A 27,099-nucleotide genomic window follows, 5' to 3' on the forward strand; every position below is an offset into this window, starting at 1 on the left:
AAACCCAAGGAATGTAAAACATGTGGGTTTAGGTATAGAAATTGTAAGTGCATGTGAAGGCATCCAGTTTGCAGTACATCACAACTTTCCATTAATGAAAGCTCTCTTTTGAAGTCTGTAGAGAAGAGATGAACATGGGATTTGACTTTCGGAGCACTAAGAAACATTTTTCCTCTTTATTTAATTTTGTTCAATATAAAGATGAAATTTCACACAGAAATGGATGTAGCAATAACTTGTCAGGCATTTTCTCATCACTCCCCCTTTTTGTAAGAAGGTTTTTCTCTTTCTTTTCAAATTCAGACACACGTGCATACATGCACACAGATGCCAGATACCCAGGCACATACACACAGAGGTCTGGGTGGATGGGACAACAAATCATCTTTTGTCATTTCTGATTTCCCTTTTCTGCTTTCCCTTTCCTTTTTCTGCTGTGCGTGGTACTGCATGCATCTCTGAGCATCGCACCATTTATCAAGAGATCCCAGCCCTAAAGTGCCTGTCCTTCCCGGCATGTCCCATCCCTCTGCTTCCAGCACCACTCCTCATCCCCAGGGATTCTCCAAGCCGGGGTGTCTTCTCCCTGCAGCCAAATGTGACTAAACTTGTGTATTTCCATTACTGCAATAATGCTATTAAACCAAATGCAACGTGCCAGATCTGATAAGCGAGCAGGCTGGCTCTAGCTGTAGGTGCACAGTGCAGTGGGTGATGACTGGAAAGCAGGGGGAGGGCTCATTTCTAACTGGAAGGAAGGAACCCTGAATGAGAGGCTATATATCTACTTTTCATTAAATTGCTATGTTCTTTTTGTAACATGTTTATAGTAAATACAATAGCTGGATACTTTCTCTTCAGCAGATCTTGAATTTGCGAGACTAAACTGCAAATGTGTTTATTAGTGAGATGAGGCTTTACATTTGAAACCCGTTCCTGAATTTGCAGCTTCTTTCATGCAGCCAGTATCAGTCCAAGTGTGGTGGAGTTGAGTCTAGTGAAGGCCTCTTCCTGTCATAAATAAGATTACTTTCATTTCACTTGTGGAGTGTGTTATTCCTCAGAGTAATGAATTTCCTCTGTGCCTTTGAGCACATAAACATGGTTTTCATTAGGTTTCTACCAAAAAAAAAGAAAAAAAAAAGAGGCAGAGCGAAATTAATGAGAAGACTATTAACTCCATAAATGCAGATGTGTTTTCACTGTGTAACTGTGTTGGAAGTAAACAGCTTCTTTGCTGGAGATTGCACATTGCAGAAAATGATATCAATTCTGATATCAGAGAACAAAATTAGGTGGAAAATCTGGTTCTTCACAAACTAGGTTCTTAGGAGGAAAAATAGACTATCAGATTAAACTGAGATAGACAAATAGCCTTAGGCTTTGTACTTAATACGTATCATATGTGATAATAATAGTTTTAAGCCATGTATTTAATAGTTTAAAGCCATCTATTTAGAATTAGCATTACAGCAAGAAGTCTGAACGTGGGAGGGATGGGGGCTGTCCTTTAGCAGGTATGTCCCTACATTTGCAAATATGTCGCTGATAGACCCTGTAACTCAAAATTTTGATGTGCCGTTTGTATTTGTGGCTTGAGATCTCTGTCAAGTGGTGAATCCCTACAGCATCACTGTGGTTTTCTTTTTTCGTAGCTACCAGCATTTTAAACAGAAACCCAAATATCACCACGAAGTCAGGCATTTGCAGAAACACAAGCCTTTAAACTGCTCATGTTTCTTTCCACTCTGCCAGTAAAAACATATCATAAAGTTATAGGAAACTATAGAAATCAGCGCTTAGAGTATTTACTCTTTGCGCTCCTGTAATTTAATATTTTATTGAAGAAATCTACTCTAGTAGTTTCTTCTAGAAGAAAACTACTATCTACAAATCTTGCAGATAGTTTTAATTTTCTTAAAATGAAGTTGTTAGATTTAAGCAAAAACTCCCTGCCAAAAACTGTGGCTTGGCAACTAATTACATTTCAAAACGTGACCAGCCTGCTATGTATAATTTAATATTGTCTTGTAGACTGTTTTAAGCCTTATTTTTCCCAGAAAATAAAAATTCTGAATATTTTTGTACATAGTTCCCAATTTCATTCTTTTGAGGCAAATTCAACTGAATGACAGCAAGGCATCATGCAATAATTGTTATTCTTGATGCTAATGAAAAAAAGTAGCCTACCAAGACTTTTTGCTTGAACACAGAAACATAAATATTCCTTTTGTGTCTCAAAACACTGGTTTTAATATAAATTATTATCTTTTTAATGTATCTTCTCAGTATTTATTTCCTAGTAATTCTGAAAGGAAAACTCTACAAGTTTTACCTTAGAGTCGATTTTAGTCTGATGCTAAACCGTATAATTATTATTCCTTATTACTGTGCAAGTTTTGCAGTGCTGTTACTGTAACACTGCAGATGGTTTTATTTAAAACTATAAGGGTAAAGTTGCTTAAAGACCCAGCTCACTTATGGGTGAACGTTGCTGTTTGAAACCTCAAGAACAGAGGAAGAGAAATCTTAAATACTAACTCCGATTTCTCTTAGCTTTTGGGCAGGAAATTGGGTTTTGCTTATTTTTATTATTTTGGGGGGTGAAAATAAGAAAGCTCTTCACATTAAAAATTCTGTAGGGTTGTTTAATATTTGCTCAGTAGTGTGGTATTCCCTAACCAAGCCCCTGCAAGCTGTAAATCATGGCCGCTATGTCACTGTTTTGATTGGAAGCAAGAGTTGTACCATGGCAAATCTCTAGAGACAGCAAACTTCTGCAGCTGTGGAAAGCTGGAACTATTTGATATTATTATTAAAGGAATATGAGATTTTTTTTTTAATGTGAAGTCACAGTGAAATTCTTAAGATACACAAAGTTGTATTATGAAAGTTTTACTGCAAGTATGGCCTGGAATAATAGTGCTGTGGTAGTAGAAACTGATTTGTTCTAATCATCAGAAGAGGTAACATGTAAAATTATATCCCCTTTCCCACCTCTTCCCTTGTCCAACTTAGGACAAGGTATATTCAAATAATCATGTATTATTTCTAAACGTAAAATACCAGTCAATAATTTTGGGGCTTCAGTAAAATGCTTTCCTGTTGAAAGAAAGCATGGCTTTTCCTTCTAAAAACGTCCTGGTCATTTTTACTGTAATTTTGTTTTCGTAATGTTGGCTTGGGGGCTTTGACTGCTGAACTACTGCCGGTATAAATGGAGCCTAAGGACAGAAATGTTAACTCCTCCAGAAGTGCAATGTAAATACTTGAGTTAATTTGTATACTGTTTATCACAGAGAGGTCTAGAGGTAGATGCTAATTTTCCATTACAATATTCTCTTAAAAGTACTCTAAGTGCTTCTTCAAGATTAAAGTGAACAACTGCAGAGGAAATTAATTTTTGACATATGCAAATCATCCCTCTTATATGCATGGACTTCTTGCAGGATTGGTTGTGATCTTATTCCCAGATGCCTTAATCATATGTTAGGCCTTGATTAATTAAAGTAAAAACATAGTCATGCTGAGATTTTGCTAACAGTAAATCTCATGCACTGGTATATCCAGTTTGAAAAAGGGGGAAAGTGGAGGAATTTGCAAGATAGTGTGCTTATTGACATGCGGCTTACACTAGCACATATAGCAATTATGAATCAAAATGAAATATAGATGTGGCAAAAAAATAATTCCTCTTGGAATAAAAGATGGCCCCATCATATTTTGTCATCAGAAAGCAGTCTTTCTATTTACTGCAACAGCATCTTTTGCTTTAGTAATGTCTCATATTCATGGTGATGTACAACTAGCTAGAATAAAAGCGTATAGAATATAGAATGTGGAACATAGAACATAGAATATGGAAAGGTTGTTTGGAGAAGGGCTCTGTCCTTTGAATTCTTCTTTTCACCTTTAATTGCAAACATTGAATGAGCAAGCAGAGAAATAAGCTTTATTGTTGCAGTCTTTTCAGTCAGTGAATCGTTAGCATAAATAGAAGGGTTTCCACAGGGCTGATGCGTCTTGCCATAGCTGTTTTGGAAGTCCTTACGGCTACAGCCTGCAACCCTCTTGGCTTCCTTCAGGGTTAATCATAGCTCAGCTTTCACGGCTGTGAAATGAGCCAAATTTACATACCTTCTAATCCAGATAAAAATCCATTTTAAAACTGCTGTGGAAAGAAATGCTTTCTAGTAACAAACCCAACTCGTTATTCCTAAGCCTTGATAACAAGCAGTAAAAGGTGGTGGTACAGTTGGTAAATGTGCTTTGAGGGATCATACCTTGAATGTGACTCTCATTTTTTGTTCCCATTAAAGTCCTTCTACACCACTCTGACTAGTTTAAGGTGGCCTTGAGTGAACAGAGGTCATACTTCTGACCTTTTTTTGCTTAAACTTGTACAAAAGAGATCTGGCAGAAGGCGAATCAGATGCATGGTATTTTAAAATGTGCTGTAAAAGCATGGGTTGCGTGTTGCACACAGTCCTGCTGCAAAGCAACCTATTTTCTCCCAGATTTGGAAATTTGGAACTGGGATTAGAGCTCAGGAGCGGGTTTCATGCAACCCTACAGCTAATCCAGTGTCTCACATGACTCCCTTTGCATGGAAAGTATGCAAGCACAAACCTGTATTGCTTTTCCTACGCACAAAGGGGTCGAGGAGTAAGTCCACCCTTCCTGGCTGTTCATGGTTGCAAGCCCTGTTCCACAGCCAGCTCTGCAGTGTTAGCACACTACCGATCTGAGCTTACAAGATGAGGTCATCTTCACACATTCCATCTCGGAGCCTTTCCTGCACTGATGCATATTTTAGTCCAGAGGAAAAACCTCATCTGAGATGTGCTGCAGTGTCACTGGATGACAAGGTTTGCTGCTGCGCTTTGGGCATTCTTGGTCTTTTCTAAATACATCAAAAAGTGAATTTGCACGCATTCACGTTTACCTCTCCCCATCTTTAAGGCAACTGTTAGGGAGACCAATGATCTAAAACTCCCTTCAAAGGCTCTGATTACGTGAATGTCAATCAGGAAAAGAAAGCTCCCATAACCTCACTGAAGAGTTACTTAAAAAATCAGTTGCTTTTACAGGGTAGCAAAGGAAAGGTTGAAGGAAAAAAATATTTCAAATCCAGCTCCTGGATGTTGCTTTATAGCCTCAACTATCTCTGTGTAGACAGTTTTTTTCTCCCACAGTCAATGTTAGAGACTGAATTGCTTGGATTTTCTTTGCATCCTCATCTTCCAATCCTGCATATTACAGTGAACTCTTTATAATAGAGTCAGGCTGGGCATGCTGGTCACTTCCCTATAACATCCCTATGATGTGAAAATTAAATGCCAAACTTTGTTTGCCATATAAGGGTTATTGGGCACTGGCACAGGCTGCCCAGGGAGGTGGTTGAGTCACCTTCCCTGGAGGTGTTTAAGGCACGGGTGGACGAGGTGCTAAGGGGCATGGTTTAGTGTTTGATAGGAATGGTTGGACTCGATGATCCGGTGGGTCTCTTCCAACCTGGTTATTCTATGATTGATTCTATGATTGATTCTATGATATAGAAATATAACCTGCTGGTCCCTCTTTATTTTTAACTTCTTCTTGTGCTTTGCCAGCTGGCATACTTAACCTCCTTTTTCATTGAAGTATGTTGTGAAATGTTATCCAGTGCTACCATTCTAGCAGCATGGCATATGTTTAATAAGACCTGCATGCTTTTCACTGTTAATTAGAAAGTATTTTAACATTGTTCACTCATGATCTTGTAGCCCAAATATTACATCATGTGCAAAATTCTTCAACAAAATATTAGTGGTCCTAATTTAGCATAGTCACACATAAGTCATACTAAAAGTATCTAATCAGAGAAGACATATAAAATATGATGTGTTGCAGTACCTAGCCTAGAGCCACTTTCTAATTCAAACAGACAACTTGGTAATATTATGTGCATGTTTTATTTTGATTTTGTTCATTTGTTTTATATTGAATGTATTTGTTAATTTATTCATGTTTGGTGGAAGAGTAAAATACAGTCCCACTTTCCTATGGCACATTTTCCTCTTTTGGAATGCTCAGCCTTTTGGGGAGTTGTGTATTGCTTAGTATGGCTGTCATGTCATCTCCTTTGCATGCACACTTTGCAAAACCAAATGAAATTCTCATCTGTCCTATGTGGACAGGGATTATATTTCACCTTAAGTACATGGAAATCTGTTGTATGTCCGATTTATAGTAAAGCTCTTCAATTGTACAGCTGAGCTGTTATTCCCTGTGGTTCTATAAATAATACTAACTTCAGTGCCGAAGTTCTTCAGTCATAAGGATGTTATTTGCAGGACACAATTTGTTTAGAGTCCTGTTTTGGTCTTCTGAGTCAGACTGATGTCTCCTCCAGCCATTTCATCCTTTACCAAGTGGCATCTGTAAGACATAACCACACAGTGGTGTGGTATTGCCCTCTGTGGCTGAAAACTAAATATCTAAGTACAGCTTCTCTTTATGGAAGAGTATAACTATCCGAGTCTCTAATTAAAGGGGAATGCAATTACCATTTAGAAGTCTAGGAGATAGATACTCAGAATCAGTTGAAGTTATTTTGGACTTGTTAGATTGTGCAGTTACCTAAATAAATAGGTATCATAGAATCATAGAATCATAGAATAACCAGGTTGGAAGAGACCCACTGGATCATCGAGTCCAACCATTCCTATCAAACACTAAACCATGCCCCTTAGCACCTCGTCCACCCGTCCCTTAAACACCTCCAGGGAAGGTGACTCAACCACCTCCCTGGGCAGCCTCTGCCAGTGCCCAATGACCCTTTCTGTGAAGAATTTTTTCCTAATGTCCAGCCTAAATCTCCCCTGGCAGAGCTTGAGGCCATTCCCTCTCATCCTGTCCCCCGTCACTTGGGAGAAGAGGCCAGCACCCTCCTCTCTACAACCTCCTTTCAGGTAGTTATAGAGAGCAATGAGGTCTCCCCTCAGCCTCCTCTTCTCCAGGCTAAACAACCGCAGGTATTATTTACTCCCCTCTGTTATAAGGTATTATAACCCCTCTTATAAGATATTATATAACCCCTGTTATACCCCTATAAGGTATTATATAACCCCTGTTATATATAAGGTATTATATAGCCCCTGTTATAAGGTATTATAACCCCTCTTATAAGGTATTATTATTATTTACTCCCCTCTGTTGCAAACACCCTTAAACCTCTTGCAAAGTTTATCCTTGTGGCTTGTGTCATATTTGCATCCAACATCACTTTTATAAGTTTGATGTTTCAGTGTGAGCAGGATTTTTTTTTTCTCCTGGTGAATTTTATTATTTGTGTGTTAGTTCTCAGATGTCAGAAACTATCTTTCTTTGGGGTTGAGGTTTTTTGTTTTAGCTTCTCTTCAAACCTATGACATTCCTTTTTCATTTTTCTCCATCTTATTCCCAAAGGAATTAGCAACAAACTCCCTTTGAGAAAAAACACGGCTGGGGAAGAAAAGTACTTTTGATGATTAAGGCCCTTCTGTTCAAACAGTTCCTGCCTACACCATGGAATCCATAGATACGGAACATATAAAGGAGAGGGTTAGAAGATAACTAAGACCCCTCAGGCTTGATACGTAATCAAAGAAGTATTGTTTGGGAATGACTTAAGGGAAAGTGGAGTGGCTAACATTTTGGCCCTGATCCAACCACGGCTGGAATTGATGGCAGAGTTCCCACTGACTCCAGGAGAAGTGAAAGCAGACCTTTTGTCTGGTGAGGACAAGCATATGAAAACACAATAGGAAAGATGACAACCATGCGAATCGGGAAAGACAACTGCCTACAGATTCCTTATTTAAAAGATGTCTCTGCCTGGGTAAGTGAGCTTGACAGGAGAGGCACATTTCTTCTTCAGTTCCTGGGCAGTGCCCAGTTCTGTCAGCAGCACCTTTTTGGTGGAGGCAGGATCTCACTGTACAGATAACAGCAATTTCCAGAGCACAGCTCAGCATCTTGCCAGCTCTAGTAGTAAGGGCAACCAAAAATTAACTGTCAACATAGGCACAGTTGTACTGGGTAGGAACAAAGACCTAGCCAGCCAGGCAATCTGTTTACTGTAGAGGATTAAAGAATAGCAGAATAGGGCATATAAAGCACAGTGCATCCCTTGATACACAATCCCAGCTTCCCTAAGTCAATAATTTGTTGCTGTTTGGGTATATCTATATTTCAGAACATTGTGTTTAAAGACCATTGGTGGACCTGGGTGCAAAGCATTGAAGCCTGAGCTCCAGGCATGGCATCTCCCGTGGTATGGATGTTAGCAGGTCTACAAGTTAGTAAACCTACTTGAGTAGATGTACTGTAGGGTATCTCCTTGAAAAAGGCGCTGTCTGCCTCTCTCTTGCTGCCGTGTGATCAGAGTCACATCTCTTGGTGATAGCAGCTAGTTCTTAGGACGTTTTCAGCTCAGGCATTACAGAGCTAGTGCTGAACTGTAGCTTCTGGTGGCATTTGCAGTTTCCCTAATGAGCAATGGCAGCAACTCCTTGATGTTCAGGTGCCTTAATCTCGATTAAGAACCAGCACTGGGAGAACTGTCAAAATCCACAGAGATTAAATAAAGGCTGAGAAGGAAAGTATGTGTGCAAGGTACAGAAACCAGGGAGGAAAAAAGGACGGAATATAAGAGAGACTTTACCACTGTACTGGGACTACCCCACGCTGTGAACAGGTCTGACGTTTACAGAAGAAGCTTTCCCTTTAGTAAACGCCGAGAAGGAAAGTATGTATGCAAGGTACAGAAATCAGGAAGGAAAAAAGGATAGAATACAAGAGAGACTTGACAACTGTACTGGGACCTACAAAAGGAGCCACATCTATTCTGGCACTACCCCAAGCTGTGAACAGGTCTGACATTTACAGAAGAAGCTTTCCCCATGCAAAGACTGGAGAGGTGTTTGATGGAAAAGCTGCAGTGTAAACTATCTGCACTTTCCCTTGCGTTTTGGTCATATGGTTCCCATTTATTGGGTGGAATTGAATAGCTGCAGAGTTGCCACACTCAGAGGAAGGAGATCGTCTTACTTACTGTAAAAGTCTTGCAGGTTTTTTCCCTTAAATGTACGAGAAGGACACTTTGGCCATGACCTGTGAAACCCTGCAACGTGCACAGCAGGAACTGCAAGGTGGTTTTGCTTCAGTGCAAGTGTGAATGAAGGGCATGTGTGGACACAAATAACATTCAGCTGCTGGGACAGTCCTCACTGAGCAGGAGGAGCCCTGGTGCTCTGACATCCACTCCATGCCTTTTGCAAAACAGGGTCAGAGACAAGAAGAACTAAATGGGGTGTGTGGGAAGGATTCATTTTTTAAGGAAGATCCTAGCCATGAAAATAAGACTTCGTTTTTCTGTCTGCCTTCCTCAGGTCCTAGCTGTTGGGAGAAACGAGTGTGGTGCCCACTCAGTGCTGGTGCAGGGTCTGGGTCCTTAACAATTCTTCCCTCATTTATTGCTTTTCCACTCACCTCATTTCCAAGTCTGGCAGGTTTGGGGTTTTCTCTTTCAACTTCAGCTGCTGGGTTTGGGCTGTTACCTGAGAATCTCATTTGGAAGAAAAATAAGTTGCTATATAGTGACTAAATAATTCAGATGAATAAAATTTCACAGGCAATTCTCCATACCAGCATTAAGAAAAATGAAGCCCTAATGTTATTTTTTTTTAATTACAGAGAGTTTAGCAAAATGCATAGTTAAGTGAGGGATACCTACTATTTAGCTGTAGTCAACGACTGCCTTTTTCAGGGGTAAAATGGAAGGCTTAAAAAAGTGATACCCTTTGTATCTCAGGTAGAAGTCCCTTATTTCTCACTGTGCCAAATAATCCAATCACTTTTGTGTTCCTGAGATTAATCAGAACTGTCAGATTTAGTAAAATATTTTTTCTTATTCCATTTTTTTACAAAATTGCTCTTTAACTGAGCATTTCACACAAGCACACTACTGCTGTTTTTTTGTAAATTACTAACTCAAAAGCAAAATCTCTTCAAAATTTTTCTTCATTGAGCATTAAAACATAAATAAAAATCAAAGAAAATTTTATTGTATTTAGACCTGAGCAGTTTCTGTCAACATTGCTTTGCTTTGGAGGTGTAGTGCTCTGTAACAGACAAGGGAACTAATGGACCACTGGCTGCATCAGTCACACTGGAGAGAAGAGTCGATGTGCTGTTTGCAGAATTAACTCTGATGCAGAAGTGCTCAGCAGTTTATGTTTGAGACCTTCCAAATAATATACTTGCATCTCATCAACAACCCTCACCCAATGCTTTTACATAATCTAAATGGTCATGGGTCAGTATGGAAAATTCACTTATAGATTACTAATTGGTTACAAATTAAGAAACAAAAAAACTCCGTGAGCAAGGTACCAAAAATAGCTGCAGACATTCAATGTGATTGTGCCTCAATTTCTCCAGATATGCTGAAGTGTGATGTTACTGATTGCCTCTGCCACTTCTCTCCCTTTTGGACTGTAGAGCAAAGGGTTTACACTGAGTAGCTACTCAATTACTGTCCCAGAGGTAAATGAAACATGAGTGAGGAAGATAATATTAGGAAATTGCACCACTGGTCTCAGATTTCTTTGGTTGTATTTTGACAGCTGAATTAACTTGAGTTATCTGTGCTCAACTGAACTTCCCCCAGCATAGCACAGCTTACCCGAGAACGGCGATCCTGCAAAATTATACTAGAACTGCACAAATGAATTAGAGGGTCAGTAAAATAACTGCAGAGCAGCACAGAGAAATTAAGTTGGGCAAACTAAATATTTTGCCTCTTCATTGTAACTTGAGGCAAATCACATAAGTTAAAAGCACCGTCACTTTCGAACTAATGTTTTTCTCTATGAATGGAAGTCTGGCTAGGACTGAAATTTGTTTTGGTTCAGATTAACTCTACACTGAAGACAAGTGTCTTTAGCACTTTACAGAAGAGTATATTCTTGAAAAAACTTGCTTCATCCCCCTTCTAAAGGATGTCCAAGCGGCTCTGGGAGAAATGGCTTCTGGGACTTCGCATTTTGCCTCCAATACTTTCTGCTGAATAACTACATTTCGAAAGAAAACTCAAATCCCACATTCTCTGTTTACATGTATCTCATGTTCCCCTGGAAAGAGAAAGGAAAGTTTGGTCTGGCAAGCAAAATGAGACTGGGAATTAGGAGAGTACTGAAGAGTAACATTAAAATTACTTTCTTCAGCAAAAGCCCACCAGCACCTGGATGCAGCAGAGGTAGGGGCTCCTCTCATTTTAAGGCACTATGGGCCTTCAAGAGCATGAGTTTTGATACACAGCAATGGAAATGTAAAGCCATGAACTCAGTGGAAGTTCAAATTGCTATTTTTGTTGTGTAGTTACTTTAACAAAAACAAACAAAAAAAAAGTTATATCTTCATTATGATAAAGCCTTGAATTTTGCAAAGGAGGCGTTCAGGAGGGAATCTTTATCTGTCTGTTCTCCAGCATTGGCAAAGGTCCTTGTTTCTTATGTCTAGAAAAAAGGCTTTTTTTCTGGGGAGAAGTCCCAAGGCTGCAGGCAGCCTAATTTGTTCTTGGCACATCCTAGGATTTGCATTGCTGTAGGGGTCAGAAATGTAATAATTCACAAATCTATCTGCTGAGCTGGGCTCAATTTGTCAGTCTTCTTTTTTTCCCATTTTTCCAGTTGCCCTTTAGGAGGGCAGAGCCTTCCCTGAGCATCTTGGAGCGTGTTGTGGCCCTACACCTAGCAATGCTGCTAGGAAGGGCAGAGACAGCACATTGTCTCTGCTTTCAGCACTGTGGAAATGGGGCTTGGCAGAAGAAGCCATTCATCTTCTCTAGACCTTTGGTTGGTGCAGGCAGAAATTGCACTCCCCTCAATGACATTTAAGATGCTCTCTTCCATTCTTTAGAAGATCTGCAGGAACTGATTGGTTCTCATTTGTGGCTGGGGCTGGGAAATAGAGGCATCAGCCTGCAGCAAGGCTGCGGCGTGGGCATGAGAGCTGCATCTTCTAAAGGGGCTGCTGTGAACTTTCTGTGAGGTCTGGGGCAGGTCACGATATTGCTGCCTGCTTGGTTTACCCAGGCTATATACAAACACTAGAAATAACCCCAAGTAGGAGCTAGATGCAGTGGCTGAGGCTTCACACAGTTCTGGGATCTCTGAGCTGCTCCTAAATGTTTCAGGTGCCATTTATCACAAGCTGCAACTGTATGTTTTAAAATCGCTTAAGACTTGGCCATATCAAAATGGACCTTGACCAGACACAGTAAAATATACACCTAGCTAATCTCAAACCCAGATTTAAGCTTCTCAACTATTTCCAGGTTTTAGAGCAAAGATAAGCAAGGGAGCTGCTGTTTTTTTTTAAAACAGCAAGGAATTTCTCTTCACTTTGTTCCCAGAAGCAGATGAACTATTTTTACTCCTTCCTTCTAAGCACATCCACATTTTGAGGAGGAATTGGGTAAGGAAGATCCTGTTTTGACAGAATTATGAAAAACTGAAGGAAGACTTCTGTATTTAAACAGCAGCCTTCAACTAGGTGTCACTGGCAGCTCCAGCCATAATGAAATGCCATATTACATGCAAGTAAAGGTTCATTACATGGTAAAACTTTTTACCGTCCAGACCCTCATGCTGATGGGAGCACGATGCGCTGACTTGCACTAGGGCCTGATATGGGGAGTGTGGTTACAGTGTAGCTCAGGTACCAACATAGAGTCTTACTAAAGGCAGTAGGATTGAGGTGTGCCTTTCCTCCTCCATTCTGCTTTGTGGGCTGGCATCTTAGTTTCTTTGGGGTTTTCAGTAATAAGTGTATAGTTGTTGAAGCATTAAAGGAAATTCTCTTTAATTAAGATATTTCACTGCTGTTACATTGTGAGGAAAGTCCACAAAAAAGCAACATTTCTTCTTTACTGCCATTAATAACAGCCATTAAAATGTTAATCCATTGATATATATTAATATTAAGAAATACCAACTTCTATAACATTGCGTGAAACCTCTTTGTTCAGTAGTAATTCAGTTTCTCAGTATTATTTGTCTGTATAGATGCACTTGCAGACATTACGATAGTAAGAAATTAAAGTTTGGAAGTAAAGCTATGAAACGTGTTTGGTATGTGTTTGTATATACATACATAAAAAATACTAGGCAAGCATATTGGGGGTGGGGGCGGGATGTCAACATCTCTTGAAAATATGTGGCCAAAGGGCTGGAAAACATCCTTTATTCAGAGTTCTGATAATTGTTTCCACCTAATGAAGTGCTTTAGACTGGCAGCTGGAGAGACCTAAATATTGTGTGCCAAGCAAAGACTGTCTATTGTGTCAAAGTTCAGCAATGGGATAAACTCTGAAGTATATTTTGGGATTCAGACCTGATAAAGTGGAGGTTAGAGAATTGGGATTTAACAGAGAAATGGCAATAATTCAGAATTGTATAGGTGAAGTTGTAAAACATAAATGCTAGGGACATTTTCTTGTAGCAGTAATAAACGCCAGCTACTTGTAAACAGTCCGGGAAAACAGTGAATTTGGAATTTTTTTACATAGGAATTTTAATGCAATGCAGCATTCACATTGTAGATGATATTAAGGTTTCTATTTGTTTGGAATGCCTTGCGTGTTAACATTCAATTTCTTTATTGAGAGTTTTGCAAATTTAGTGATAAGAAAACAATACTAAGTAAGTAACTAGAAATTCAGACAATACTGTAAAACTGAAATAACTGTTAAGGAAAATAAGAAGGAGCATAGGCAAGAAATTGGATGGGGGAATGGAATACATACAGCAGAACTGCTGAATTTGTGTTTCCCATAGATTTACATCTCAAGCGTACTAAAAATCTTCTCCCTCTTCCTTGTACTTTGGCATTCAAATCTAGTAATGTGATGGGAAGCATTCTCAGAAGATTATCTAAGAGGTATTTTTATTGAGGTAGAAGCTGTGACTTCAGTATAACACAGCATATGGAACAATAGCTGATGCATCAAAAATACAGACATATAGCCTATAGCAAAAGTAGCAAAGCTTCGTTCAAAATTAATGGCTATTTTCATTTCCCATTTATTTAGGCATCTTGGCAGACACAATGCAATCTTCTCAAATTGTTTCTGGTTATTTCAGCACATCTCTGTCTTAAATCCCCTTGGAGCACAAGTCATAACAGCCTGCAAAAGCTCTGTGAAGGAGAACTAATCAACTGTGAGCTCCCCTGTGGATGTGACCTCTGTCAACAAGCTGTTTATGATTCCCAGAATGGGTTTAAATGGATACCAGTTCTTCCTCCGCTGCGAGAAGCTGTTGTCAAGGTTGCAGATGATTTAAAAAGAAATCACTGTATCTTATAAGGGAGTAAGTGAATCATTGCTTTATTTAGCAAGCCTTTAGATCAACCCCTCACCCTTTGAACAAAAGTGTTCAGGACAACATAAGCACCTCTGGGATGCGCTGGCAATACCGACCCAGACCAGAATTTCTGATTAATTTTCTGGTTGATTTTTGCAACTGGAACAGACTGATATCTGGGGGGATATTTCCTCTTTCTTTTAAAATAAAGAGCAACAAGATAAATGTATATTGCTTTTTTTCACAGAGTAAGAGGGGAATATATGAAGTGGGGGAAAGCTGGGAAGTTCTTGCGGTGTTACTAAACAGGCAACCTTTCCCAAGACAGCAGAGGTCACTGTGCTCATTAGGAAAGAAATGGGGAAATCAGGAGGCACTCAGGAGTTTTTGGTCCTCAGGTTTTAAAATCACTGTCTTTCTTCCTCCAAAAAGGAACTGCTAATTCAGATTAGTTTTCCTATAGTAAAAAATACAAAAAGAAAACAACCAATGTCTAAGGAACCCCCAAACACAGCATCTTCTGGCCAGTAATAAAAGCAGAATCTACCTTTAAGATGAATCCTCTGAATCCTCACTGCCATTAACCTGAAGAAGCTATTAAAAAGGATTTGGGGTTGGACACCCCGCAAATTAATTTCTATGGCTTGGAGGGCAGGAGAGTGTGCAATAACAGACCCTGTTTGGGCAAGTTTCGATCTTCTTCCTAGAATACCAAAAGCTTTTTAATTGCCGTTTTCATTATCAACCCAAGAGGGTTTATTATTGTGTATGTTTCCCACTAGAGCTGTGATTTTAAGGATGACAAATCTGATAGCATACCCTGAGATGTCAAGGAAGCTGTGTTGGTGCCCATGTAGCCCTCACGCAGCATTTTTCAGATGACCCTGTTTAGAGTCGAGAGCAGCGTAACACAGGAGGAAGGAGAGAGGACGGGAGAACAAATAGAAATTGCAATAAGTATTTTTTTCCCTAGTCTGTTTAGTCTTCAGTATGATCAGTGCTGTGTTACCTACCATGCACATTTTGAGTTTATACCCTTCCTTATCATTGTTAAGGTTCATTATTATCATTATTAGGTTCATTCTGACAACTGACATCAAATCCTACTTACAGGAAAAAAATCCAAGCTGTCGCTTGCTTGGTTGTCTGGCTGCTAATTTCCTATCCTAAACCAGCAGACTGCGGATGGAACAGGAGAGGGCAGTACAGGAGTGTTTGAGCACCCAAACTGTTGGAGCAAGTAGGATGATCAGGGATACAGGCATTTAGGAATTGTGTTTTGTTTCTACCAGCAGCAGGACAGAAGCTCTTAAAACTCCATTTACTTTTTCCAAATAAATGTTTTTGTTTCATAGGCACACTATAAATGAAATTCCTAATTGTACCGTGGCTGAAACTAGAGAATGCTATTATTTATGTTGACATATTGGATTTATTTATTGTGATAAAGAGAGGACCACTTCTTGTAAGGACTGAAAAAAGCAAGGCAGCAACTTTTGTTTCAGCTAAGGATAATCTGGGATATTAGACACATGTATTTGAGTATTTTTCCTGACATACAATACAATTGGTCTTCCGTGGGATTGCATCCCTGATCCAGCTTCATGTGTTGGGATTTGTGGTGTGGCTGAGCAGGGGGGGATACATCAGAGCATTGCTTAATCCATAGGCATTCAGAGTATCTACCGTGAAGCGAGGAGAGCCAATTTTGCCCTCTGACACAGGGCAGCAATTTTGCCTTCTGATGCCATTCTTTCACAGAACAGTGGTGCTGTAACGGCTTTATAATCATGCACAGCTCAAAAAGCACATGAATGAGTATCCAGTGTTGTTGCACATGCTGCCATGCTAAATGCCCCCATCTCCTGGAAGGGGGTTCCCCCGCCAAGATTTGCCTTTCTTTGCCTTCACACCGAAACAAGCGCTTGCAGGGTGACTCAGATGCTTGTAGACAGAGGAAGAGGGTGGTGATCATCCCTTCCTCCTGTCTTCAAAAGCATGGAAACATAACTTAAAAGCACAAGGCCACTTCAGCAGTGGGAGTGGGTATTTAAGGGAAGTTGTAGAGAGGAACTCAATCAAAAATTAAAAAAAAATATGATCTGCTTAAAGACTGATCTTCATGGCGTTACTGATTCCTTGAGCACGAATCTGCTTTCCTTTGTTCATCCTTATGGAAAAAAGGGGACACAGACTCACTCACAGATTTTTTCTTTCATTCTTTCATTTCCATTTTCAGAGATATCTTAGTATCTCCTCCCTTTCTTGTCCTAACAATTCTGAAATGTTTACTTCCATCCCATTATCTTTTGTCGTACTTAGCGGCACTGTCATTTGTTATTTTTAGAGCTTTTCAAACAGCAGAAGTTTTCATGGAAATTCTGCATATCTTTGCTGCCTACTAATGTTACTTTAATTTTTTAAAAACACACAGCTCTGTGTATATATCATAGCATTTTCTGTCTGAATGAAGTAACTTTCTGTTTCCCTTCTGCTTATTCTCCATACACACAGTCACTGCTGATGCTGAGGATCTGGGGTCCACACTTGATGAGCTGGAGACTCGTTCTTATCTGCTCCTGTGATGTGGATTAGTCGTTGAAGGACATTTTTGGTTTAGTTTCAGTGGGAAGGAATTCAAGTTGTACACTGCAAGGTTACTCTGTCATGCAAGTGGAAGCTCAGCAAGTGGGAACTAGAAGATTTTCATCAAAACTCCTAACCCAAACTAGAACCTAACATAGATGCAACTAATGGAACTTAAAAGCCTACACCATAAAGGTACATTTGAAATTGAGCCAGAATTACTTTATGGCTTCTCTACAGACATTTTTGAACAGAACACACAGAGTAATTAGCTTTTAGCATGGTTGTGCATGGGTAGCTGGAGTGACACCACCACCAAATGTGTGTTCTAGCTCAGCTGGTTATTTTCATGGTATTTTTTAAACAGCCTTCAGATCTGTTAGATGTTCTGAGGCTTGGAGTTTGAGTAGCCTTGTAAGTTTTTTGGTATAGAATTTATCTTGCATAAATTCCTTTCTAAGATGATAAAGCTGGTGAACATAGATATATCAAATAAATATTCTATCTGTCTCTGTGTGTGTGTGTATGGAAACAGGCCAAACCCCGTGTCCTTATTTGATTTGTAAAACTTTAAGGCTCATGCATTGGGAATCAACAATCAGATCCCAAATTCACTTCCCAGGTGGATTTATAAGCATTAAAAAAATCTGCTTGCATAGTGTTGACCTCTTTTCAGCCTACGTAGATTTACTGCTAGATATACTGGATCAGTAAACTTGATCTGGAGTGAAGGAAGGGCTGTCTCTTACAGTGATGCAACAGTTTGCCAAATTAAGTTCTTGATTTGAGAAAGGCCTTTGATTTGTTAAAAGTACAAATGAGCATATGCTGAAATGTTACTGGTAACAGGTAATTGCCTGCTTTTAGCATGTTCACCACCTTTCTGCAAGGTACCTCTCCTAGCACATATTTTTTTACATTACTAAGCACGCAGTTCTTGACTTTCTTTAAGTTTTTTTCCAGTTAGCCTCCCAGTTGCAAAACCTCTTTTTAAGTAACAAATAGAAGTTGATGAGGCTTATGGTATTACCCAGAGGAGGACGTCTGGGTAGACAGCTATCTTTTTCTAAAAGCCTGCCACTCCTTACTAAATTTTCCTGTTTTCCCTAAGGCCATGTCTTGAACATCAGAGGCCAGAAAGCAGCATTAAGGGCAAGAGTGGTTGTATACAATGGCATGCCCCTTTTCAGTCCAATGAATGTGTAGAGCGATCATTTCAAGTAGTTTATAGAATTGTGGGTTGTATCGCTATTTCTTTGAAGTAGCTTTTTCACACTGACTTGTGCTAAAATTCATGCTTTTGTCCTTAGGGTGGGGAATCTCCTAGATGTCTGTCAGAGCAATTGGCTTAAATCCTTTGACTTGAAAGATATTGCAGTATTGAATTACCAAAGGGATTACTCTAAAGAAAGGAGAGAAGAGGACATGGACTGCCAGTACCGAAATGGTGGCCAGTCTTTGCTTGTACTTTGCCAAGAGCTGTCTGATCACACCGCACAAGTACCCCTTTCTTATTTGTAGCTGCTAACTTCCCTGAAAAGTTGATTGAAATGTGTTCTGTGTTTTCTTAAGTCATGTAATAGCTGAGCGGTTGTTGCAGTCACTGGAGGGTTAAGATCCAGTCTAGAGGTGGAGATATAAAGGCCATCACTCTTAAGAAGTATTTCCAGCAGTGAAGAAATTATGAGCCTCCCTGTTAAGCTTGGGAGTTTGATGGCAATTTAGACATTAGGCTGTTTCAGAATGGTTTAGACTACCTTATATGCGTAACTTAGAAATTAAATCATGTCTTACAACAGTGATTTTTCATATCTTGATACAGTGTAGAAGTACCACTGAAATTCAATAGTCTGCCTTTCTTCTATCTTGGTTATTTTACAGTAGACTAACCAAAGCAGAAATAATTCACCCATCATTTTATAATGGAGAGACTTTAAAGTGAAAGGAAAAAATCTTACCTTTAAAGCCAAAAAACCCTCCCTGAATAAGTTTATTATAACAATAGCCTTTCTGCATTGCACCTTGCAATATCATTCCTGAATGATTTTAAAGGATGCTGGTGTACTCTTCAGAAGAATTTGACCCACTGCCTATTTTAGTGTGTGTCTGTTGTTCTGATCTAATGTAGTGTGTGGTTCATTGGTTAATTAAACCTATCTGTATAAGTAAGCCAGGCTGTAGCCATTGCTGCAAAAAGGCTTAATCAGTTATTCATAGAGCAGTGCCAAGTAATCGGGTCTAGCATGTTCTGTACATTCAGGTTCTCCACTCATTCAGCAGGTTGGCAGGCTAATTGTTCTTATAAGAAAAATAAGTTAAATGTAGTAGCTAGGGATGGAAAGATTCAATCAATTTAGACACCTATCTTGCTGACATCTAACATAACATTTTTGATTGCTACTTGAGAACATGCTGGGTATGAAATGCACTTCCAACAACTTTGATTTGTATAAACATAGCTATGATGGGATTTCCAGTGGTGCTCAGTGTTGCTTCATTGTTGCTCCCTGTGAAGCAAGGGATAAAATGCGTTTTCACTACAAGTAGAATGCAGCTTCAGTTCTTAAAATATTTTCAATAATTCCTAGAGTTTTCAGGGGTAAAAATCCTATTGTAGCAAGTATGGGGTGTTTGCAGATGGTCTTTCCAATTTCTGAAGTAAATGTGGCATTCGTAGGAGGTACACATGGACAGCCAGGGAAACGGTGACTGCAATTTTTAGCACAAAGCAGGGGAACCTAATACAGCAGCAGTACAAGCTTCGTTATGCTGCACAGCATCCCTGCAAGATCCAGGCTATTCTGTGTGCCAGATCAGTCTTTGGCTTTTATTCTGACCAAGCCATCTTTGGTGGTCTATTTTTTAGGTATCCATAAAAGCAAAAAAGGGTCTATCAACTCATGTCACCTTAATCATGGTTCTTCTGCAAGCAAGCGTGTGTTAAGATCAGTGATTGCCTGAAGAAAGGCAGTTGTGCCACACATTAGCTCTCCAGAGATACCTCTTTCTAGAAGTCTCCTACCTCTCCATTAGCCAAGGGAGCCTTTCTGAAGCGGTTTTTAAGCCCATATTTGCAGAACAGATTAGTGCAGTATTTTGAGCCCAATTAACTTGTGTTTAAACTTTTACTCTAATACTCCTGGAGCCTCTGGTTCTTAAAACTTTTGCCCAGGTTTATTGCTAATCTCTTTGTAACATAGCTCCGATGATGTCACTTCCAAATACTGCTTTTTCAGTAACTTTGCATGGGGCTTTTTTTCTCATAAAGATGTAAAAATAGCACTCTCAGTTTAACTTACAAGCTGGTAAAAAGATTGTCTGCTAAACCAATTTAATATCCTCCAGCAAGAAACTGAGTTCATGATGCCCCATATTTTTCAGTCTTACAAAGCTTCACTTGATGGCATTCAATGTGTCCTTCCTAAGTGTATTCCCTTTGAGATGGAAGTCTAGCTAGAAGTCACTGAGTTTCCTGAGCTGAAAGGCACATGTAGCCACATGGATTTGGGCCTTTCAGCCCCTTTGTATTGTTTGTGGCTTACACAGTACTTTTGATTCTGATCGTTCCTGCATCCTCTGTCCTAAGGGCAGGAAAGCAGCTACTATCACTGAGGAACTTCTCATGCTGAGCAGGATATCCAAGCACCAAAAGATGCCCAGTCACATCCTGATCTTCTTCCCAGCACTTACTGCCCGGTACACCTAAGTACACTGCCTCTGATTCTTCTGCTATGCTTCATAATAAAACTTTGGCCATACTAAACCCCATATTCATATAATTTCTATGTTTTATAGGTCTATCATAGTCTGCGATTTTTTTAAAGGCTTTTTGTGATTTCTTTTTCCCAGTGACAAGAGTTATAAGACTTCCTAAAAATGGAACCTGATAAAATTCCTCTCCTTGCATATGACACACAGGCTGTTGCTTCCTGACATCTGATTTTACATTCTTGCAGCAGCTGCTCTTAAAACTTAGAACGTAAGAAACATTTTCCCAAAGAAAAGAGTACTCTTTCTCACACTTGACCCATTTTTCTATGCTTACCTATTTTTCTCCCTTTCTTATGTAATTTATTTTTATACAAACCATTTCTCTGATGAACTAGGCTTCTTTACTAACTCCCCTTCCATAATTCCTTCCATATGTTTGTTGGCCTTTGTAAGAAGTATGGAGTAAATGATTCCTTCTGAGGTCACGTCATTTTGTTTACATTCTTAGTAAATATGAAGAGCTTGATTGGAGCTCTTTTGGCATTCCAAGTATGAATGTCTTTTTCATGAGTCTTCTATAAAAACAGGATGCTGAATTTTGTGGATCTAACCTGGCAAGGAACAGTTTTAATAAAATAAATAGATGTTAGCATCATAAATTTATTGATAAGTGCAGTTGTTTCTTGTTAAATTCCTCTGTAGTTTAGCTGCTTACTAAGTTGTGGTTTTGTTTTTTTTTTTAAAAAAAAGGTAGAAACTAGCTTTCTACAACTAATTTTCAATATGGACTTCATCTTTTGACAGGCCCTCCCCATCATTGCCTGAGTGCCATTAGTAGCCTGTTCCTTGCCTCAGCTGTGGGTTTAATCCCATGGCACCAGTGCAGTGCCGGAGCAGCCCTGGCCTGGGTAGAGCCTAGAAAATGGGACATGGTCACAGACTTCTGTGAAATTGGCACATTTTTTGCTGTCCGATCACAGTTAAGAGCTGTGAAATTACAGATCACAGCTTGCTGCTCTTCAGCAATGATGGATGGACTGCTCTGTTAGCACTATGTCCTGTGAAAGACTGAAGTATGTTTGGCAAGAGCTTCCTTAGATGTCTTAATGGTGAAAATCCAGCAAGGCTTAAGTGAGCATGTGTGAGCGAAGATCTTTCAGCGATTTACAGCTTACCCAGACTGGAGCAGACTTTCAGAAGAGCAAGAAAATGCATGTCTGTTGCTGTAGGATCAGGCTGTTGCTATATTCCACCTCCCTGTTCTCCGGCGTACAGGCAGCAGGAGGTGTTAGGAATATATTTTGAACAGATATATCATCTGCCTCATCCTTATCTTCATTCACCTAAGTTTTCTAAACAGTGAGGCAGTGCATTTGCATTTCCGTGTCACCCAAAAGTACATAGTGTAAGTTCTTCCCCCTTCAGAGTCCCACTTGCTGGCCTATGAATGCCAAAGAACCTCTTGCTTCCCCTGCCACTTAGAAACAGAACACATACAACTAGTTTCAAGCCTTCTGCTTCCCATTAAGCCTCAACTTTTTCATTGCTTTGCCTCTCTGACGACCCTACCACACTTCTTCAGTGCCAAAGCAATTTGGCTCATTAGGGGAGTGAAAGAGCTGCACATCTGTGGTCTCTGATGGCTTTACTTTTCCTACCAGTGTTTTCTGATGGCTGGGCAACTTATTCAACATTTAGCTTCTGAGTGAAGGAAGGAGAATTGTAATAACTTTCTGGGAGGAAAAATATTTTCATTTCTATTACAGACTGATTCACAGCTCTGAGCACTTTGTCAGGAGCAGGTTGTAAACCTCTCAGACAGGCTGTCCCGTAGCTATCCACTGAGCCATTTGTCAGGGCAGAAAAATGTGCAAGATGAAATTGGTCACCGACAGCCTGCAGCTCAACTGAACCAGGCTTTTAAAAAGGCTGCCAGACACATCTATGCTTTTAATAGTTAACCTCCTACGTTAGTATTTATGAGAACCTTTATAGAGAATTTGAGAAATTGTATGATTTTTCTTCTAGATGTCATATTAAATCTCTGATATGTAAAAACTGTTCGAAATTATCAAGGGTCTGTGTGGAAAGACAGAAGCAGGCAGGTCCTTCCCTCATCACTGCACTAGGCCCCTTGCTCCTTTCAAGGCAAGCATATCATATAATTTCATTTATAAACTTATCAAAATCCATCCCGAAACTGCTCTTATTTCCAGCCACATCCCATAAAGACTCTTTCAGAACCCTATTCCTTTGATGATTGGATACTTTATTCTGCTTTCCAGCTTAGCGTCTTCAATTTTCCTGTTGCTGAGCTAAGCAAGCCCCATTATTTTTCAGGTAAAAATGGGGTTTTTTTTCTGTAATCATGCTCACAGGTCTTCTTTAAGTCTGTTCCTGTTTGAATCTCAAGCACTATCAACTAAAATTGTTTCTGTTGCAGTGTTACCGCTTTTAGAATGGAACATGTCTGTGTATCTCCAGGAAGTATCTTATCTGATGAGTTTTGCATGCCTCATGCAGTGCTGGTAGCTCAGGGTCATCCCCAGATCAACTAATACCGCCCAGATTCATCTCTTCTGTTTTTTTCCATCACAGGGTCCCAGCTGAGAGAGAGTTTTCTTACTATCACCCACTAAGCTGATAACCTTGGTGATGTTTATCTCACTTTGTATTGCTGTGCTAGTCTTCTTTGTCTCATTTCCGGTGCTTCAAAACTTATATCTTGTATAATATGTCAGGCTCCTTCTGTCTTGGACAATATCTCATAATTTTGTCATCAGCACTCCTACTTTTTGTGTAGAAGTTATAAAGAAAAATAGTAAGACCAATCCTCAAGGAACGTTTCTAAGACTCCTTGTGTAGTCTAATCATTGTCATTTTTCTTGCAGCCCTTTTCTTACAACTTTTTTGCGAAGTCCTATCTCCTGACTTCAAACTCATTCTCGAGGTGGCATTGTATCAAATGTTTTGCTGAAATCTGAATAGACTCATCTACCAGACTTCCATCAACTGAACAGTCATTTATCTCACCCAGAAAGTTGTATGGCAAGCCAGGTTATCACCTGCATTTGTCAGTTTCTGCCTACCTTCCTCATTCATTTTTAACATTTGTTTTTTCCTTTCAAAATCTGCTTCAACTTTATGCCTGTTTGAAAGGCAAGTGACTAGAATGTAGTTGCATGTGTCATTTTTCCTCTTCTGTTACATTTATATACTGGTTTTGGTATTCTGCAGTTACTCAGTTATTCAGTTTTCCATTGAACACAAGTGGGTATAAGCAAACAACTCTGTGGGGGTTGTGTGTTTACAGCCACTGTGACTCATCAAATTTGCTCAACTTACAGCTGCAAATATGTTTTTATAGCTGCCAGCTCTGCAAAAACACACTCAGATTTGAAAGCCAACCTGTGTCCATTTTGGTTCACGCATTGGAGCTTCAGATTCTGCTGCTTTTCTGCTCAGTCAGGATTTTGGTTAGAGACAGCTTCATTCTGCCTTCATTTGGCTCCCTTTGTCTACAAGAGCTGGTCAAGGCAGTCTTTGCAAAAGCAAGACCCTGAATTTTTGCTTTGGGGAAGCACTCTGGAGAAGCTTGGAAAAAAGAGTATATAAAAATAAATAAATAAATAAATAAATTAAGCAAGTATTATACATATTAATGACTCCTCACAAATGAATCACGCTTCATTTATCATTCTCAAGATAAGGTATAATCTAGTTGATATCTCTGTATTTTGTCCCCTTCTGTAGTGTTGGCAGAAGCAGGATGTAGGACAGTTTATTTATATCTGCAGAGTAAGTGTTTTTGACTTTGAATGTGTTAGAGCTGATGGTGGCATCTATTCATAGTTGGATTTTAGAAGAACAGCACATGCCATGTTCTGCTTGTCATAGTTCTTCTAGTCTACAAGTTAAACCTTTTTTGTTATCTCAGATTCATATTATTTTAGATTTTTCCATGTTAATGTCTTTTCCTGTAGTTGGAAGTGGGCTTTATTATAGGATTTTAGCAGGTGAAGGTTTCTAGTCTACTTGTAGTCGGTGCAGACAGAAGGGCCTTTCCAGGAGATTCCCTGGGATGAGATAATGAATGTGGACTAGATTTCTGGTTTTCAGATGGCTAACAGTATTGTAGATTAATCCCATTTCAGAATATTTTTAAATGGCCAGTATCAACATAGAATCATAGAATAACCAGGTTGGAAGAGACCCACCGGATCATCGGGTCCAACCATTCCTATCAAACACTAAACCACACCCCTTAGCACCTCATCCACCCGTGCCTTAAACACCTCCAGGGAAGGTGACTCAACCACCTCCCTGGGCAGCCTGTTCCGGTGCCCAATGACCCTTTCTGTGAAAAATTTAACAAGAATTGAACATAAAACAAGTGCAGTTCTGCAAGAGCAACAAAAGGTCTAATTAAACTTCAGGGAATGCAGAGAGTTATAGTAAGCTGTGACGGGATGTTTCAGGACCAGGGATCTTGGTAGAAGCTTGAACATGATATTCTACCTAGTGCAGGTGAATCGTTGCTCACTGTGTGGTCTCCTTGGGGATAGCTGGATATGTCCTGTTAGCTCTGGATCCAGAAGCAGAACAGCTGTGCCTGGAGAACGCAGCCCACCAGCCTTGCCATGAGTGGACCTGGTCAGTGTGGATGAGGCATCATCCTTGCGAGACAGTGTTTTTTTGGAGAGCTGAGCGGCGTGGTGCTTGCACTGCAGCAGTCTGGGCTCCATCCAGGGGGTTGAGCATGGTGCTACTTTCTGCCGTCTTCCTATTGCATAAAAATCACCATTAACTGATTTCCAGGCACTACCCTCAGATTTTATTCAGTTAGTGGGGCTCTTCTGTTCACAGGAGAGAGGAAATACCTGTGCAAGAAAACAGAGCATTTTCCAGACACCATATAAAATAACATAATAGAATATTTCAAATCCTTTTGTATAAAAATAATAATGCATCTTTAAAAAAAAAAAAAGGAAGATCCCAAACAAGGGGGAAAGAAGACATCATTGCATCCCAGATAATGGAGGCAGTCATAATTCTGCTAGCTAGGGCGGAACCACAACATGTGTAAAGTAACATTTTCATCTTATACAACAGTATAAAGTAAACTAAAGTGAGGTGTTTGCCTTATTTCCATTTATCTTGTGAAAATATGGTACAGTTTTTCAGTGACAGTCAGCAGAAGAAAACAGATAGCAAAGTCCTTTGTGCCCAAAACTGCCAGAAGTTAGCAAAAAGAAGGCAGACAAGTTGGCAGGTTTTTTTTTACACATCCTTGTTGAACAGAGACAAATCTTTGAAGAAAGTAGATTTATATTCAATGGGAGAAGAGGAGCTGTTGGTGCAGGTTTGTTTTCAAAAGTCTACATTTCTGCAGCGTAAAAATTAGGTGAAGCAAAAAGGGGATGAATTAGCAATCAGAAGTTCACTACAGAGGGCAGTATTTATGTCTCCAAATGTGCCACCAGCTTATCAAGGAAAGGCAAGGACCAAGTTGGTTAGTAGCCAATGCATCAAGGAAGCAGATAACTCACAGTTTCTCCAACGTGATGGGGTTGGGTTTTTTTTTTTTACAACTTCTGTACTTGTTCCTAAGCTTTTCTTTCACCAGTTTCACCAGTCTTTTGGCCAAAAATTAAAAGCATGGATAATGAGGCCATTCTTCTGGTTTCAAAATCTGCATGGAAGTGTGAGGTGTCTTTCATTCTCTGAGTGGTTTTGTACAAGAAAGAGCCAGAACCATTATAAATGTAGCCCAGATTAATTCTACTCAGTAGTGAATGAGGGAACATAACACTGTGAAAGGTTCAATCAGGTTGGATGTTGAATTTGAATGTGGGGAAAATAAGCCTGTAGATATGATTTTTCACAGTGTTTACATTCACAACTACATCCTTGTATAATTCTTCCCTGTTCAGGAATTAGTCATTGAGGTTAGCAGTTGCAAGCTAGTATAAGGACTTCAGGATCAAAATTAGTCAGTATTTTCCCCTTCAGAAATGAAACATGGTTATGATAGAAGTCTCAGGAGTCTCTTCCTCTCCTTCACGGACTTCATTGCATGTGGTACGTATCCATGGAAGTGCATCTATGTCTATGGATCATTTGACAAGCTACTAGAGTAGCTATATTAATATAAATATTTCTGTTGCAGTTAAACAATTGCTATTGTATGAGACCCTGCAAATGACAGTCTTTAGTTGTCTGGTGCCACCTCGACTCTGAGCTGCACTTGCCCAGTCCCCATGTAGCAAACAACATTGAACTGCCTTAGATCAGCCTCATGGTGAAATTGCTGCTGTCGATCCTTCAGACCTGTCTGGTCGCTTGCATTTGCTAATGTCTGTTTCCTAAACACACACACACAAAACCCAGTTAATTTTGAAATTACATATCC

At 39.6% G+C, this 27,099-nt stretch overlaps 1 protein-coding gene across 2 annotated transcripts in view; it reads left to right on the forward strand.

Moving 5' to 3' along the window:
- SCFD2 (sec1 family domain containing 2) overlaps nucleotides 1–27,099 on the forward strand; it is a 200,490-nt gene that overhangs the window by 143,725 nt on the left and 29,666 nt on the right. The window contains exon 6 of one of the 2 annotated variants that reach the window (XM_069856051.1): nucleotides 17,011–17,129. The exons of the other annotated variant lie outside the window; for it this stretch is intronic. Coding sequence (XP_069712152.1) covers nucleotides 17,011–17,129 — 119 coding nt within the window. Of the gene's footprint in view, nucleotides 1–17,010; nucleotides 17,130–27,099 lie in introns of those variants that run through there. 2 annotated transcript variants of the gene reach the window in all.

The sequence above is a fragment of the Phaenicophaeus curvirostris genome, chromosome 4, assembly GCF_032191515.1.
Source record: "Phaenicophaeus curvirostris isolate KB17595 chromosome 4, BPBGC_Pcur_1.0, whole genome shotgun sequence".
Classification (NCBI taxonomy): Eukaryota; Metazoa; Chordata; class Aves; order Cuculiformes; family Cuculidae; genus Phaenicophaeus; species Phaenicophaeus curvirostris.